Here is an 18,838-nt window from a genome sequence, read left to right on the forward strand (position 1 = left end):
CACTAGCTGGGAATTAGGATCCGTGGGTTCTTTTTTTTTTTTCTTTCTTTCTTTCTTTTTTAATGTTTATTTTTTTTTGAGAGAGAGAGAGACAGAGCACAAGCAGGGGAGGGGCAGAGAGAGAGGGAGACAGAGGATCTGAAGCAGGCTTCAGGCTCTGAGCTATCAGCACAGAGCCCTACACAGGCTCAAACTCACGAAATGTGAGATCGTGACCTGAGCTGAAGTCGGGTGCTTAACTGACTGAGCCACCCAGGCGCCCCGGATCTGTGGGTTCTAATAGCACTATTGCATGGAACTGCTGGAAGGTTAGACGAATTGATCATTTTAAAGCCCTTGGGACCGTGCCTGGTACAGTGTGATCTGCTTTGTGTGTTTGTTGAAATAAATACATTTAAAATAATTAAGTTTTGGTGGCTCTATTTTTACTAATTATTCGTACAACATGGAGCAGTGTAATTACTTTGCCTTTCTAAGGCTCAGTTCCCGCATCTGTAACATGACAGGTTTAGACCAGTGTCCCCTCTGGGTCCACAGTTGCTTGACTTTCAGGGCAAAGAATCAGTAGAAATGATGGGTAAGTGGAGATCCGCAGAGAAGCTTGGGAGGTGCCTGCAGCTGGTGTAGGAAGGTACTGGAAGGACTGGGTACTGACAGACAGAAGAGGAGCAGATTTAGTGAGCCACCCATCCAACGCCTCCACGTACCTAAGATCTCTAAAGAGCACTCAGCTTTAAAAAAAAAAAAAAAATCTTCTCTTTTCTCCCTGTGACATTCTGACATCTCTCGGTTGTATTTTACAAGTGAGACTAACACCCAGTGGCGTCTCACCAATTGAATACATCAGTGTTCTGCTGGTTATGGAGACGGTAAATGAACAGTGTTCTGAGTGCTCATCTAGTGGGTAAGCGCTTTTGATGAGAGTGAATGTTCCTGCTGCCTGAGTTAAAATAGCTCTTTCATATGGAGGTTGACCGGGTTTACTCTTAGAAAGGTTCCAAGAGCAAGGCCATTAGCGACCATTCATGAGGCTGCTATCAGAAGAACTGAGCGGTGTGTGACTAATGATACAGAAACACTCATGATTACACTCCATTTTTTAATAAAAACAGCACATACCAGGGAGGTAAGAGGAGCTTGATGGTAGGAAGGACAATAGATTCTACACACAGTACCCGACCTGTTCCGTACAACCTTGTTATCCAACACCCTGCTCACCCAATCCAAATCATTATTTTCTTCACCTTGTCAACTCACATAGATGGCTTAAAATTTACGAAGTCTGTTCTACAACAGAATGTGAGTCATGGCTCAGTTCCTAGCCAGAGGAAAAAAGTGTCTTCGATAAATCACAGGAGGAACTATTAGAAAAATATATGTTATTTTATCTTGTGGCTACTAAGAAATAATCTGTTGCAGGGAAGTAATATAACATCACTATCATATATAAAGGAATGTACTATTTCTAACCAACTTTTAGTGAAACAACTGGTGTCCACTGGAGATAATCTAATAACTTTACCAGAAAATGAAGTTGAACTGAAGGCTTTTGTTGTGCCGGCGCCTCCCGCAGGTGAGAGTTTGACTTTCCTGTGTGACCCCAGGGGCCCCTTAGCTGGGTTGCTCTTAACTGGTCTTTACAGGTACTTTACAGCAGGGATTCATTTTCACAACACTGTGTGAGGTCACGACTGAAGGTTTGGGAGTCGTGGCGAGGCTTTGGTGGTCATAAGCATTGAATCTTAACTGAAGTAGTTTAGGGGCGCCTGGGTAGCTCAGTCAGTCAAGCGTCTGACTTCAGCTCGGTTCATGATCTTGTGGTCCATGAGTTCAGTCCCCGCGTCGGGCCCTGTGCTGACAGCTCAGAGCCTAGAGCCTGCTTCTGATTCTGTGTCTCCCACTCTCTCTGCCCCCCTGCCGCTTATGCGCGCTCTCTCTCTCTCTCTCTCTCTCTCTCTCTCTCTCTCTCTCTTTCTCTCTCAAAACTGAATAAATGTTAAAAAATAAAAAACACCATACTGAAGTAGTTTAAAATGGAGAAAGAGTATGGGAAACTCATATAGGACATGCCCCTTAATTGGTCCAGAGGGAAAGCCATGCATTACTGAAGAGGCAAAGCAAGAGACGTGTTAGGGCAGGAGAGGTTTCCACATCCCAGAGTCTGACCTGTGGTAACCCCCTGCGGAGAGGGGGCAGGAGGGGGCACGAAGCTGTTTTCAGCTACTACGGTGTGGGCAATGGGGCTCTGAGGTACTCAGGATGCCTCACACCAGCTCTTCCAAAAATGTTTCTCAAAATGCCCTTTCTTCTGCTTGTCCTATGCCCTACTATTCAGCAAACATGGGAGCCATCCCTCTGACCTGTCAAAGGCATTCTTTCTTAAGGTATATTCGTTCGTAGGGTGTTGGATGTTCTCATTCAGGTTAGTCCCTTCATCTGTCCCCTGCCCCCATCACATATGGGTCAAAACTTAAACAGAGATGATAATATTTGGCATTTCCTTTAATCCTGTTACTGAGATACTTCGTACTTGAACTAGCATCTCACTGTGGGAGACAACTTCATTTTTATACAGAAGAGTTTAATCTGTTTCTGCGTCCTTCAGTAAACCCCCGTGGCGGATGAAACAAATGGAAATCTCCTTGCCTTTTATTAAAAGGAGAAAAAGTACAGTGGTTTATATACTGTGTTGAAATCTATCTATCTATGTATCTATTTATCTTTCTATATATCTGTAGTCACCCTGAAAGGAAAGTCATCAAATGCTAACTGTGGGATCAGGGAGATTTTTTTTTCCTTTTTCTTTTTTTCGACTTTCCACATTTCATGAATTTTCCGTAAGCTGTGTGTTTCCCTACTAAAACAGAAATTTTCCATTAGAAAGATAGAGAAACTTGCTATTTCTTAGTTGAAAGCTGGTTTCAGGATATGTCCGGCATCTCTTCTGCTGGAATGAGGGCCGTCCTCTCCTTTCCTCTGCCCAGATTGTATATAGTAACTTTTCAGAATTTATGACTACTCACTCGTATTCCTTTTTTGCTCTCAGAGACCATGTACAGCTATGAATGGAGCTTGCTTAGCCACCCGGTAGACTACCGAGATGAAATAAACGAAAGACACATGCAAATGCTTAATGTCTCTCAAATAAGTAACTGGAGACTGGCCGGATATGACAGCACGCCACAGAATTCAGTTCACACTTGAGCTGCTGAACCCTGAAGTCTGTTTTACGATTGAGATCAGAAGGAGGATACAAATGAGTCAAGTCACAACCATGTAGATGGGCAGATGGTGAAATGTCAGAATCTCTGTTGAGGTTAAAAAGCCTGTGTTCTAAGTCTCCCTCTCTTGGTAGAGGTAGAGGCATTCTGGTCATCTCTGCTCCGCGAGCAGCCACGTTTCTAGAACTGCCAGCGCTTTGATTCCCGCACACGGATGCTTTGGCCATCATGTACTGCTCCAAGATGTCAGCACCTCACGAGAGGAAATGCGCCCCCTTCCTGGCCCGGAAGGATGAATGAACTGCCTCAGCTGCTAGAGGATCTGGTTTCCCACCTGTGATTATCTTGTCCTTGTTCGCGAGACCGCATGGCCGTGGGTGCTGTGCAAGCTCACGTTGGCCTCGAGTCACTGGGCATGGTTCCTCCGAGCGTGGCCCCCAGGCTGCTGATGGCCGACTCACCAGAGCGAGTAAAAAGGCATGATTCCCTTGCACACGAGTTTAAGAACTGCCCCCCTCGGCCAGCCCCCCTCACTTACGCCTCGGTACAGCCCGGGCACACCTGTAGCTCAGCTGCAGGCCTTTCTGGGGGGCAGATGGCCTCTTCAGTGTGACGGGGCACAGGCTTCACACCTGTGGCCATGTCTGCAGGGCTCCGATGAGGCTGTGTCCTGAGCCCCTGTGCTGTGCTCACTTCAGGAGGAATGGCTTCTCGGGTAGTTTAGAATTTTTTTTTTTTAAGTATATTTATTTTGACGGAGAGAGAGAGAGAAGACACGAATGGGGGGAGGGGCAGAGAGAGAAGGAGAGAGAATCTCATGCAGGCTCTGAGCTGTCAGCACGGGGCCCACCGTGGGGCTTGAACTCATGAACCATGATCATGACTTGGGCCGAAGTCAAGAGCCGGACGTTTAACCGACTGAGCCACCCATGCGCTCCAGTATCTTAGGACTTTTGAGGCAACGGTCCCATTATGGCTTTTGAGCGTTTACCTGTGTAGCTTTTATTTCTGTTGCAGTTGTCAGCAGGACTTGACGCGTTCAAAGTAGCGGTTTCCGGTGAAAATGCCTTTGGAGAAGGATATGTCTGTGTCACTGTTCGGCCAGGTAGGCCCCTGTAGGAGAATGGCCTCGTGTCGTACAGGTGTATCTCTGTTTTTGGTGCCCGAATAAAATGGTAATGGATTTTTTATTTTTACATTTGGCTCTACTATAGAGAAAATAAGCGACAACGATGTGGTGTGTTTTTTGGTTTCCTTTCTCCATTCTGTGTGATTCTCAGTACTTGCTCAACTCTGCTATTTAAGGCTGCCCTCAGGTTTCTCTGTCCGGCATTTGCTCCGGTCACCCCTCCACCCCCTTCCTCATGACTCCGCCTTACCTGCCGCGGAAGGCTTTTCAGATAGAGTCGGCTGAGCCCCCGAGGGGCTCAGTGGGCTTTCGGGCTGCCACCAGCCCCCGGGTCAGTGCATCTGTGGGAATTAGAGACAGGCGTACCCTCGTCCGGGTGGGCCACCTGTGTGCCCGCTCTGCCTCCCAGCCGTTCCCCCAGGGGCTCAAAACTCCCCTCTGTCGGAGGAGCTGGAACCGTACTCTGTTGCTCCCTTTCGGCACCTACTGTCCACGTTCCGCGATGAAGCCCGGGGTTGTTATTACCCAGGTTATTATTACCTGGTTCTCACCATGTCCCCTGAGCCGGGACTCAGCCTGCAAAAATGTAAACCTGCAGACAAGCTCCTAAATTGACCGGAAGGTTGCAAAACTTGAGGAAGTACTCTCCACAGCTGAGGCCTGTGGGATAGATAGACACCTTCTTGACAGGACATTTTATAACCAACTTTTAAAAAAAAACATTTTTTTTTTAATGTTTATTGACTTTTGAGAGAGAGACAGAGTGTGAGTGGGGGAGGAGCAGAGAGAGAGAGGGAGAGAGAGAGAGAGGGAGACAGAATCGGAAGCAGGCTCCAGGCTCCGAGCTGTCAGCACACAGCCCGACACGGGGCTCCAACTCACGAACTCTGAGATCATGACCTGAGCTGAAGTCGGACGCTTAACCGACGGAGCCACCCTGGTGCCCCTATAACCAACTTTTAAAAAGCAGATGCTATACTGGGGTTATGATATACACATACATAGCAGGCTCAGCCGGTGTCCCTTTCTCTGTCATACAGCCAGAAGAGTCAACCTACCCCCCACGGCAGTGGTTTCTCCCCAGATGCAAGCGCTCACCCTGCCTTTGACGTCAGCTTTCATCGACGGCAGCCATGGGTATCTGGGACAAGTCAGGGTCTGTCCGCCCCGTGGGCCGCGAGGTTTATCGGTGCTCCTTGTGGAGGCCGGGAGACCTCGCACACCAGTGTGGATGCGTGAGCGTCTTCCTCACGGGGCATGTAGCTCCCAGCCCTTCAGGTGCCTCGTCACGGCCTTTGTCTCATGTGTGTCTCACTTGTCTGTGGAAACTTCTTCGGGGCCCAGCCATTGGATTTGGAATTAAAGCCATTGTTAGCACATCTCCTTTTGACGTAGTGAATGAGATGAGCAACAGGAAAATCACTTTAATGCACACAAGAGGGGTTGCCTTCGTCCAGGGTGGGTTGTGTTGTGTTAATTCAGTCAGAGTGCGTTCCTTCTCTTACACGTGGAAGGGGCCCCTGTGTGACTACAGGCATTCGTGCAAATGACAGTGGATGGAAAACATCCCCTACGTTTGACAGTACGTTCGTATAGATAGATCGAGATATGGGACAGTGTATGACAAAGTGTGATCAGTCTCAGCGTGACCGGTATTTGCATATGTGTGCAGTTAATCACAAAGCTAATACCAGATCCTGTAAAGAATAGATCCTTGGTTGTTGGAAGGAGAGTACTTGTCAGCCGCTAATGCTGTTCCATTTTGCAAATATGCAGAATTCCCACTGACGTGATCATTTGTGTCTCTTCAGATATCACTATCCACATTTCCCTCTTCACAACCTGAAAAAAAAGCATATTTCAGATGAAACTATTTACATGAGGACATGTACTGCATTTTGATTTCTCTAATTCAGGACGACTCAGATACAGGAAACTATTTGGGATTATTTGTGTGTCGCACCTACTAGTTCTTTCTTTAACTGAATTAAATGCAGCTGACTCCCTTCCGGGTCTAAATGTCTGTGATTCTGTGTGGCCCGTTTTGTTTTGTTCTCTTTCGAAGCAGAAATGGGCAGTTTTCTTATAAGGTACTTCCTTTCTTTGGATTTACACCTCAATGATCAGGGTTGTAAAAGGTGTCGCATAAAATACTTATAAGTGTCTCTTAGTTCTTTATGAATCTGTCAGTTCAGATACCTCTGTCAGATCATCAGAAGGGTATCATGTTCTAGGGTGGGGTGAGTAGAAAAAGCATTTCAGTGTGCTGCATCTGTTTGACTCCTGTTTTTGTTGTTGTTGTTGTTGTTTTAAAAAGCAAAGCACCTGTCAGTGTGTTTTTTTAAGATTCACAACCGAGCGCAAACAGCCCTCTCAAATCTGGTGGAAATTCGGGAGAACAACAGTGATGATAGTCCAGGGAGAAGAAGAAATCCCCCTGGTAGCACATAATACGCGGCCATTGATATCTGTGTAATTATGCGATTTCATACAAAAACAAATTGAAGCATGAGGACTGTAAATTACAAAATTGTACGGTTCTTGCATTTCATTCTAGGTTTCACTTTTAAATCTTTCTAGAAAGTACAAACGACATGAGAATAGTGAGTTATCGCTGGGAAGGAATTAATGGCCCCTTCAGAGAGGAGACCCCCGCCAAGTCCCCCATCTTAGTCTGTCTAACCTTGTTCCCGGAAACTATACTTTCAGGCAAGTGGTTCCCCCACCTTTACTGTGCTTTCTCGTACTTATGTGTTGAGTAGTTCCTTGGATCGATGCCTATAAAATATACTGTGCTGCTTCTCATTTCAGTCGTGAGGCGAGGTGGATTTGGTTTCCTTGGGGGTTTTGGGTGGCAGCGACTTGAGACTGAAGTCCTCACTGATGGATGTGTATTATAAGTGCTGGCTTGTTGGAGACGTTTGGTTTTGGTTGTCAGGAATGGTATGTTGCTGGCATATTTAAAAAAATTTTTTTGTAATGTTCATTTATTTTTGGGAGGGAGATAGAGTGTGAGTGGGGGAGGGGCAGAGAGAGAGAGGGAGACACAGAATCCGAAGCAGGCTCCAGGCTCTGAGTTGTCAGCACAGAGCCCGATGCGGGACTTGAACCCATGAACCACAAGATCATGACCTGAGCTGAAGTCGGATGCTTAACCTACTGAGCCGTCCAGGCGCCCCTCACATCTTTTTGCTGTGTCGAGTTCTGTAAGAGAGAGTTTGTGTCTTCAAAGTGAGGCAGCGTATGATTTATCTGTTTTCTCTGTTTCTTTTCATAACTCATTTTTTATTTTTTTAAGTGTACTTATTTTGAGAGAGAGCGTGCACGCATGTGCAGGGGAGGGGCAGAGAGAGGGAAAGCAGGCTCCGGCGCCGTAAGCACAGAGCCCAAAGTGGGGCTTGAAGTCACAAACTGTGAGATCATGACCTGAGTCGAAATCAAGAGTCAGACACTTAACCAGCTGAGCCACCCAAGCGCCCCTGTGATTTGTTTTTTTTTTTCCTGAGTACTATTCCAACATATGGATGTACCACAATGTATTTATCCTTCCATCTAGTATGGATAGTATGAACATCTGTACTGTTTACAGCCTTAAAAATATTTTTTTAATTTTTTTTTAAGTTTGTTTATTTTTGAAGGAGAGGGAGAGACCAAGTGTGAGCTGGGGAGGGGCACACAGAGACACACACACACACACACACACACACACACACACACACACACGGAGACACAGAATCCAAAGCAGGCTCCAGGCTCCAAGCTGTCAGCACAGAGCCTGACGTGAAGCTTGAACCCATAAATCGTGAAATCATGACCTGAACCCGAGTTGGATGCTTAACTGACTACGCCACCCAGGCACCCCAGGCTGTTTACAGCTTTGAGCTATTACAAATAAAGCTGCCATTAATATTTGTTATAAGTCTTTGTGTGGACAGATATTTTTATTTCGGGGGGTAAGTTATCCAAGAGTGGAAAGGTCAGGTTCTGTGGTGAGTTTAAGTTTAATATTTTAAGAAATGGCCAAATTCTTTCCTGAGGTGGGTGTAGTATTTTACAATCCCACCTTCCGTGTATGAGAGTTCCAGTCTCCACATCCTCACCAGTACTTGGTATACTTACTCTTTTTAATTTCATCTAATTTGATGGGTGGTAGTGTCTCATTATGGTTTTAATTTGCATTTTCCTGATGGCTAATGATATTGAGCATATTTTCAGGTACTTATTGACCATTCATATAACTTTTTAAGGTTTTTTTTTTATTACATTTATTTGTTTTTGAGAGAGAGAGTGAGACAGAGTGTGAGCAGGGGAGGGGCAGAGAGAGAAGGAGACAATCTGAAGCAGCCTCCAGGTTCTGAGCTGTCAGCACAGAGCCTGACGCAGGGCTTGAGCTCACGAACCATGAGATCATGACTTGAGCCAAAGTCGGACGCTCAACCGAGGCGCCCCCATTCATATAACTTCTTTTGGGAAGTATCCTTTTCCTGTTTTATTTTTTAAATACCCTTTTATTTTTTTTAAGTAAACTAACCCCAATGTGGGACCTAAACTCATGACCCCAAGACCAAGAGTTTCAATGCTCTGTTGACTGAGCCAGTCAGGTGCCCCTCCTTTTCTTATTTTGAAAATTGTATTGGGGTGTGTGAGTGGCTCAGTTGGTTGAGGGTCCAACTCTTGATTTTGGCTCAGGTCATGATCCCAGGGTCATGGGATCAAGCCCCGCATGGGGCTCTGCGCTTAGTGTAGAGCCTGCTTGAGAGTCTCCCTCTGCCCCCTCCTCTGTTCACACTCACGCACACGTGCTCTCTCATAAATAAATAAATAAATAAATAAATAAATAAATAAATAAATAAAATTGTAATTTTGTTCCTATTTAGTTGTAAGAGTCTATACATTCTAAAGTAGTATGTTCATTATTTTGTTTTGTTTTATTTTATTATGTTTATTTATTTTGAGAGAGTGAGTGAACAGAGGAGGGGCGGAGACAGAGAATCCCAAGCAGGCTTTGCACTGTCAGCGCAGAGCCCGATGCAGGGCTCAATCCCATGAACCATGAGATCATGACCTGAGCTGAAATCAAGAGTTGGTTGCTTAACTGACTGAGCCACCCAGGTGCCCTGAAACAAGTTTATTATTTTATATATGTGTTGTGGATATTTCCTGCCAGTATATGACTTTTTATTAATCTTTCAAAGAGGAAAAGTTTTGAATTTCTATTAGGTGTGATTCATCAATTTTTTTTTCTTTTTTTTTCATGCTTTTTGTGTTCTGTTTTAAGTAACCATTGCCTATCCCAAGACTGCAAAGATTTCCTATGGTTTTTTCCTAGAACTTTTGTAGTTCTAGGTTTTATATTCAGATCTAGGATCTATTTTGAGTTATTTTTATGTATTGTGTGATATTTTTGAATGTGAAATCAACCTTGTGTTCATGGGTTAAATGCTATATGGTCATTATATCCTTTTCATTTAGCCTTAGATTAAACTTACTACTATTTTGCTAAGGGTTTTTTGTCTTCATGAAGGTATTGGTCTATGCCTTTCTCTTCTTGCAATGTCTTTCTCAACTTAGGGTCTGAGGATCACACTGGCCTATTAAAACAAGCTGGCTAGTGATCCATTCCTTCTTCTCTTTCTGAAACATTTGTGAGCAACTGGTGGTATTTCTTCTTGAATATTTTATAGAATTCACCGGTAAAATCACCTGGGCCTGGAATTTTCTTTTGGGGAAAGTTTTTTCTTGTTTTGTTTGAAATGGATGCTATTTATTATTTTTTTACATGTTTATTTATTTATTTTTTGAGAGTGAGAGAGTGTGAGCAGGATAGCGGCAGAGAGAGAGGGGGAGAGAGAATCCCAAGTAGGCTCTGTGTTGTCAGCACAGAGCTCCACGCGGGGCTCAGTCTCATGGATGAGAGATCGTGACCTGAGCCAAAACCAAGAGTCAGATGCTTAATGGACAGAGCTACCCAGATGCTCTTCTTTTTGGAAAAGTTTTGGGTAACAAATGCAGTTTTTAAAATAGTTGTAAGGCTGTTTAGGTTTTCTGTTTTTGTTTTTTTTCTTGTGGTTTGTGGTAAGTTGCATTTTTCAAGAATTCTGCCTGTTCATCTAAATTGTCAGATTTGTTGGTTCAAAGGATTTCATAAGTATTTTCATATTATCCTTTCATGTCTGTAGGGTCTGTGGTGATAACCCCATCTTCATTTCCACCATTGGTGATCTGTGTTCTCTTTTCTTCTTGATCAGTGTGATTAAGGTTTTTGTTAATTTTGTTTATATTTTCAAACTAATTATTAACATAACTAGCGCTTTGCTTATTTTGTCTGTTTTTTAATTTGTTGATTTCTGCTCTTATCTCTACTATTTCTTTACTTCTGTTTACTTTGGTTTACTTTGCTCTTCTTATAAATTCTTAGACCAGAATCTTGGATCATTCATATTAGATCTTCCTTGAATGTCTACAAAGCTTTTAAAACTATAATTTTCCTCCACTATTTGCCTGTATCATAAACATTTTGGTTTACTACATTTTTAAGATCTCATATACCACTTTAAGAATCCAATGATTTCAAAGAAAGAGCATATATTCGTACTTCTGTGAAATCCATCCATGGGTCTATCAATGCATCCATATATTTATAAATCTTCTGAAGTCTGACTAGGATGTTTTAAAAAATATTTTTTTAATGTTTATTTACTTTTTAGAGAGTCAGAGACAGAGTGTTAGTGGTGGAGGGGCAGAGAGAGGGAGATACAGAATCTGAAGCAGGCTCCAGGCTCTGAGCAGTCAGCGCAGAGCTTGACCTGGGGCTTGAACTCGTAGACCGCGAGATCATGACCTGAGCTGAAATCAGATGCCCAACCGACTGAGCCACCCAGTCGCGCCAGAGTCTGGCTAGGTTAAGAAGCTCCCAAGCATCTGACTAGATTCATCTCTGGAGCATTTTAAATTGTATGTATGTTGTGACAACTCCTGTTTTGGTTTATTTGTAATATCAGTTTAAGAAGCACTCTACTGCATTAGTATAGCTATCATTTAAAAACTGGAAAATAGCACGGTTGGTGAGGATATGACGAAATGGGAGCCCTTGTGCATTGCTGGTAGGAATGTAAAGTTATGCAGCTGCTTGGAAGACAGTTTGGCAGTTCCCCAAAAGAGTAAACCTAGAATGACCGTATCTGCAGTCTCACTTGTAGGTATGTATACCCAGAAGAATTGACAGCAGGATTCGTACTTGTATACCATCTTAGTCTGTTTGGACGATTACAGCAAAAGTACTAGAGTCTGGGTGGCTTATGAATGACAGAAATTTGTTCCTCATAGTTCTGGAGGCTAGGCAGTCCAAGATTAGGGTGCCGGCAGCTTGGGTGTCTGGTGAGGGTCCGTTTCCTCGTTCATAGACAGCCACTTTCTCGCTGTGTCCTCACATGGCAGAAGGGTTGAGGAAGGGGTGAGGGAGCTCTCTGAGGTCTCTTTTACAGGGCACCGCTCCCATTCTCCTAATGATCTAATCACCTCTTGAAGGCCCCACTTTGAAGTACCAATCACATCAGGGATTAGGTTTCATCATACGAATTTGGGGCGGGAGACACAAATATTCAGTCTGTAACATGCACCAATGTTCATAGCAGCATTCCTCATAACAGCCAAAAGGTGGGACAGCCAAAATGTCCATCCACAGATGAAGGGGTCAGCAAAATGTGGTACACGCATATAATGGAATATTATTCAGCCTCAGAAAACGAAATTCTGACATATACTATAACATGGATGAACCTCGAAGACACTAGGTGAAGTGAATGAAGCCATTCACAAGGGACAGACGATCCCACTTACATGAGGTAGAGTAGACGAATTCATAGAGATAGAAAGCAGAATAGTGGTCGCCCTGGGCGGGGGGATGGGAGAGGGGAAACGTGGAGTTAGTGCTTAATGGGTACAGAGTTTCAGTTTGGGATGATGACAAAGTTCTGGAAATGGATGGCCATAGGGATTACACAATAGTGTAAATGTACTTAATACCACTGAATTACATAGTTAAAAATAGTTAAAATGGTACTTTTTATTTTATATATTCTTCACCATACTAAAAGAGAGAGAGACAAAGAAAGACAGACAGACAGACAGACTTAGCTAGTTCTGCAAGCTTATTTTATTATTAAGAGTGGATCTCGAGGAATCTGTAGGCTCTGTGAAGTCTGGGTGAGCAGCCACATGGGGCATCCAATGTTCATGTGTGGCTGGTTTTTTTTTTTTAACTTTATTTTTTTTTTTAGAGCAGTTTTAGGTTTTACAGTAAAATTGACAGGAAGGTGCAGAGATTTCCCACATGCCTTCTGCCCTGACCTATGCATAGCTGCCCCCATCATGAACATCATTCGCAAGCATTGTATGTATTTTACCCAGGATAAGTCAACACTAATGCATCCTAATCAGTTGAAGCCTATAGTTCAAGCCTACAGCCTTAGGGTTCCTTCTTGCTGTTGTACATTCTATGGGTTTGGACAAATGTGTAATGGCAGATGGCTATCATAATCTCATACATCGATATCGCGCAGGTATCTATCGTGTTCTCTCCCCAAAAATCCTCTGTGCTCCACTAATTCATCTGTCTCCCCTGCCCCCTCTCTGGTAAACACTGATCTTTTTACTGTCTTCATAGTTTTGCCTCTTCCAGAATGTCATATACTCAGAATTGTGCAGTAAGTAGCCTTCTCAGATTGGCTTCTTTTACTTCGTAAAGTGCATTTATGGCTCTTCTTTGCCCTTTCATGGCTTGATAGCTCATTTCTTTTTAGCACTGAGTAATATTCCATTGTCTGGATGGACCACAGTTTATTTCTCCATTGACCCAATGCAAATAAAGCTGCCGTAAATATCCATGTACAGATTTTCGTGTGGACTTAAGCCTTCAGCTCCTTTGGGCAAATCCCAAGGAGTGTGAGTGCTGGATCATACGGTAAGAATATGTTCAGGTTTTGAAAGAAACCAGCAAGCTGTCTTGCAAAGTGGCTGGACCTTTGGCTTTCCCACCTGCAGTGAAGGAGAGCTTTTCTACACCCTCACCAGCACTGGGTGCCATCAGAGTTTCGACTTTGGCCATTCAAACAGGTGTGTGGTGCTCTCTCATTGTTGTTTTAATTTGCATTTGCCCCGATGACGTGAGGTGGGGCCTCTTTTCCTGTGCCTGTTTGCCATTGGCGCGTGGTCTGTGTGTTTATTTTTAGTTTACCCCCTTGGCAAGGCAGTCACAGCTGGATCCAGAAGAGATACAGGGTTTCAAGAGACAAGTAATAATTGGGGAGTTAATAATATACTTTTCTTCTTATGGTAAGAATAAAGCAGGGGCGCCTGGGTGTCTCAGCTGGTTGAGCATCCGACTTCGGCTCAGGTCACGAACTCATGGTTTGTGGGTTCAAGCCCCGCATTGGGCTCTGTACTGACAGTGTGGAGCCTACTTGGGATTCATTCTCTCTCTCTCTCTCTCTCTCTCCCCCTTCCCCCTCCCTCCCCCTGTCCCTGCCCCACTCTCTCTCCCTCTCTCAAAATAAATAAACTTAAGAAAAAAAAAAAAAACCTTTAAAAGAGAATAATGCACATTTGCCATAAAAATTTTTAAAAACTCATCATGTATCTGTAATTAGAAAGAAAAAAATATCCCTCATAAGTCTGTCTGGAAATAAACACCCTTAACTGTATGGCATTTATGTTTATGGTCTTTTTTCTGTACCTACATGAACTTAAAACATTTTTTTTCTTATTAGATCAAAATGTATAGGATGTTTAGAAGCTATCTTCTAGGTCTTTTTTTTTTTTTTTTTTTTTTTTTGACGTGTGGATTACATGCACATGGAGCAAATCTTCCAGGATTTTCTGGACTTGTTTAATTTTTTTTTTAACGTTTATTCATTTTTAAGGGAGAAAGAGCATGAGCAGGGAAGGGGCAGAGAGAGGGAGATACAGAATCTGAAGCAGGCTCCAGGCTCCTAGCCATCAACACAGAGCCCGACGCGGGGCTCGAACTCACAAACCGTGAGATCGTGACCTGGTCTGAAGTTGGACGCTCAACCGACTGAGCCACCCAGGTGCCCCTAGATTTAATGAAAATTTAAAAGTTTTATCTTTTACATCTGAGTTTTTATACTGTTGTGAGAGCCAGTCTAATTTTCCCCATATGGATAATCAGCCAGTTGTCCCAGTACCGTTTATTGGCCGGTCGGGCATATCTTTTCCCAGTCTGCAGGTCACAACTCTGTCAATTTCTCACACGTGTGTGGGTCTGCATTTGGATTCCATGTATCATGAATATCCACGTCAGTAAATATTCTGTAACATCATGTTTGGTGCTGTGCTGATACATTGTATTTTATTAATTGGGCCCCATTACCTTTTGGGATGAGCACTGGGTGTTGTATGGAAACCAATTTGACAATAAATTTCATATATTGAAAAAATAAATAAGTAAATACACAAAAAATAAAGAGAAAGAAGAAAAAAGAAAGAAAAAAAATTGGGCCCCATTATTCAGTGTTTGGGCTAACATCCTTATAGTTAAATTTAGGAGTACAAGTAAAATCTCCGGTCAGAGTCCTGTATGTTTTTAAGGACTTTGTCATATGTTGCCAAATCATTGCTTCCTTTTATCTGAGGGTTTTACTAAGGTAGACTTGTGGGAGAGCTTCATCATATAAAACCTTGTGGGAACTTCAGGAAAATTATTATTAAAAGCCTTTCTCTAGCACTTATTTGTTGGGATAAAATTTATGTATAGTGAAATGTCACTTTACGAGGTACTTTTGGTTCTTTTTTTTCCAAGTTTTTATTTAAATTGTACTTAGTTAACATAGAGCACAATATTGGTTTCAGGAGTAGAATTCAGTGATTCAACACTTACATACAACACGCAGTGCTTATCACAAGTGTCCTTTTTTTTTTTTTATCAAGAAACACACTCTTTTTTTTTTTTTAACGTTTGTTTTATTTTTGAGACAGAGAGAGACAGAGCATGAACGGGGGAGGGGCAGAGAGAGAAGGAGACACAGAATCGGAAGCAGGCTCCAGGCTCTGAGCCATCAGCCCAGAGCCCGATGCGGGGCTCGAACTTACGGACCGTGAGATCGTGACCTAAGCGGAAGTCGGACGCTCAACCGACTGAGCCACCCAGGCGCCCCACAAGTGTCCTTTTTAATACCCATCCCCCACCTAGCCCATTCCCTCCTCCCCCTCCATCAACTCTTAGTTTGTTCTGTATCGTTAAGAGTCTCTTATGGCTTGTTTCCCTTTCTTTTTTCCTCTTCCTTCCCTTATCTTCATCTGTTTTGTTTCTTAAATTTCACATATGAATGAAACACATGATACTTGTTTTTCTCTGACTGACTTAAATGGCTTAGCATAAAACACTGTAGTTCCATCCACATTGGAAATGGCGAGATTTCATTCTTTTTCATGGTTGAGTAGTATTCCATTGTGTATATATACCACCTTTTCTTCATTCATCAGTTGGTGGACGTTTGGGCTCTCTCCATAGTTTGCTGTTGTTGATAATGCTGCTACAAAGATTAGAGTTCAGTTGAATCTGTATTTTTTGTATCCTTGAGTAAATGCCTAGTAGCGCAATGGCTGGGTCATAGGGTAGTTCTATGTTTTACTCTTTGAGGAAACTACATGCTGTTTTCCATAGTGGCTGCACCAGTTTGCATTCCCATGAACAGTATGAGAGGGTTCCCCTTTGTCCACATCCTCACCAACATGTGTGGTTTCTTGTGTTGTTAATCTTAGTCATTCTTATGGGTGTTAGGTGATAACTCATTGTACTTTTGATTTGCATTTCCCTGATGATGAATGATGTTGAACATCTTTTCATGTGTCTGTTGGCCATCTGTATGTCTGTAACGACTGTCTTTTCACATCTTCTGCCCATTCCTTAACTGGATTATTTATTTTTGGGGTGTTGAGTTGATAAGTTCTTTATAAATTTTGATACTAACCCTTTACCAGATATGTCATATGCAAATATCTTCTCCCATTCTGTCAGTTGCCTTTTAGTTTTGCTGATTGTTTCCTTCACTGTGCAGAAGGTTTTTATTTTGATGAGGTCCCGATAGTTCATTTTTGCTTTTCTTTCCCAGAGATGTGTTGAGTAAGAAATTGCTGCGGCCGAAGTCAGAGACGTTTTTGCCTGCTTTCTCCTCTACTATTTTGATGGCTTCCTGTCTTACGTTTAGGTCTTTCATCCATTTTGAGTTTATTTTTGTGTCTGGTGTAAGAAAGTGGTCCAGGTTCATTCTTCTGCATGTCGCTGTCCAGTTTTCCCAGCACCACTTGCTGAAGAGACTGTCTTTATTCCATTGGATATTCTGTCCTGCTTTGTAAAAGATTAGTTGGCCATATGTCTGTGGGTCCATTTCTGGGTTCTCTGTTCTGTTCCATTGATCTCAGTGTCTGTTTTTGTGCCAGTACCATACTGTCTTGATTACAGCTTTGTAATACAGCCTGAAGTCTGGGATTGTGATGCCTCCAGCTTTGGTTTTCTTCTTCAAAATTACTTTGGCTATTCAGGGCCTTTTGTGGTTCCATATGAATTTTAGGATTGCTTGCTCTAGCTCTGTATAGAATGCTGGTGTTATTTTGATAGGGATTGCATTGAATATGTAGATTGCTTTGGGTAGTATTGACATTTTAACGATATTTGTTCTTGCTATCCAGGAGCATGAAATCTTTTTCCATTTTTTGTGTCTTCTTCAATTTCTTTCATAAACTTCTATAGTTTTCAGTGTACAGATTTTTCACCTGTTTGGTTAGATTTATTCCTAGGTATTTTATTATGGTTTTTGGTGCAGTTGTAAATGGGATCGATTCCTTAATTTCTCTTTCTGTTGCTTCATTATTGGTGTATAGGAATGCAACCAATTTCTGTGCATTGATTTTTATATCCTTCAACTTTGCTGCATTCATGGATCAGTTCTAGCAAGTTTTTGGTGGAATCTTGGGTTTTCCATACAGAGTGTCATGTCAGCTGCAAAGAGTGAAAGTTTGGCCTCCTCCTGGCCAATTTGGATGCCTTTGATGTCTTTGTGTTGTCTGTTTGCTGAAGCTAAGACTGACAATACTATGTTGAATAAATGTGGTGAGAGTGGACATCCCTGTCTTGTTCCTGACCTTAGGGAGGAAGCTCTGTTTTTCCCCATTGAGGATGATGTTAGCGTTGGGTCTTTCATATATGGCATTTATGGTCTTGAGGGGATCCTTCTATCCCTACTTTCTTGAGGGTTTTTTTGAAGAAAGGATGCTGTATTTTGTCAAATGCTTTCTCTGCATCTGTTGAGAGAATCATGTGGTTCTTGTCCTTTCTTTTATTGAGGTGATGTATCACATTGATTGTTTTGTGGATATTGAACCAGCCCTGTATCCCAGGTATAAATCCCACTTGGTCATGGTGAATAATTTTTTTAATGTATTGTTGGATCTGGTTGGCTAGTATTTTGTTGAGGAGTTTTGCGTCCATGTTTATCAGGGAAATTGGTCTATAGTTCTCCTTTTTAGTGGGGTCTTTGTCTGGTTTTGGAATCAAGGTAATGCTGGCTTCATAGAAAGAGTTTGGAAGTTTTCCTTCCATTTCTATTTTTTGGAACAGCTTCAAGAGAATACGTGTTAACTCTTCTTTAAATGTTTGGTAGAATTCCCCTGGAAAGCCATCCAGCCCTGGACTCTTGTTATTTGGGAGATTTTTTATTACTAATTCGATTTCTTTACTTGTAATGGGTCTGTTCAAATTTTCTATTTCTTCCTGTTTCAGTTTTGGTATATATATTTCTAGGAATTTGTCCATTTCTTCCAGATTGCCCATTTTTTGGGCATATAAGTGCTGATAATATTCTCTTACTATTATTTGTATTTCTGCTGTGTTTGTTGTGACCTGTCCTCTTTCATTCTTGATTTTATTTATTTGAGTCCTTTCCTTTTTCTTCTTGATCAAACCGGCTAGGAGTTTATCGGTTTTGTGAGTTTTTTCAAAGAACTAGCTTCTGGTTTCATTGATCTGTTCCACTGTTTTATTGCTTTCAATAGCAATGATTTCTGCTCTAATCTTTATTATTTCCTGTCTTCTGCTGTTTTGGGGTTTTATTTGCTCTTCTTTTTCCAGCTCTTTAAGGTGTAAGGTTAGGTTGTGTATCTGTGACCTTTCTTCCTTCTTTAGGAAGGCCTGGATTGCTATATACTTTCCTCTTATGACAGCCTTTGCTGTGTCCCAGAGGTTTTGGGCTGTGGTGTTACCATTTTCATTGGCTTCTATGTACTTTTTAATTTCCTCTCTAACTTTTTGGTCAGCCCATTCATTCCTTAGTAGGATGTTCTTTAGTCTCCAAGTATTTGTTATCTTTCTACATTTTTTTCTTGTTTTTGATTTCGAGTTGCACAGCACTGTGGTCTGAAAATATGCACAGTATGATCTGGATCTTTTTGTACTTGTTGAGCGCTGATTTGT

The 18,838-nt window shown here is 42.4% G+C and overlaps 1 protein-coding gene across 1 annotated transcript in view; it reads left to right on the forward strand.

The window, feature by feature from the left end:
- Positions 1-18,838, forward strand: part of KIAA0319 (KIAA0319 ortholog) — a 75,754-nt gene that overhangs the window by 24,704 nt on the left and 32,212 nt on the right. Inside the window, 6 exon segments of the mRNA XM_040460488.1 lie at positions 1,481-1,573; positions 3,047-3,135; positions 4,221-4,326; positions 5,391-5,487; positions 6,935-7,020; positions 7,023-7,059. Coding sequence (XP_040316422.1) covers positions 1,481-1,573; positions 3,047-3,135; positions 4,221-4,326; positions 5,391-5,487; positions 6,935-7,020; positions 7,023-7,059 — 508 coding nt within the window.

This window comes from Herpailurus yagouaroundi, unplaced genomic scaffold, assembly GCF_014898765.1.
Source record: "Herpailurus yagouaroundi ecotype Mexico unplaced genomic scaffold, PumYag 250, whole genome shotgun sequence".
NCBI classification, from domain to species: Eukaryota; Metazoa; Chordata; class Mammalia; order Carnivora; family Felidae; genus Herpailurus; species Herpailurus yagouaroundi.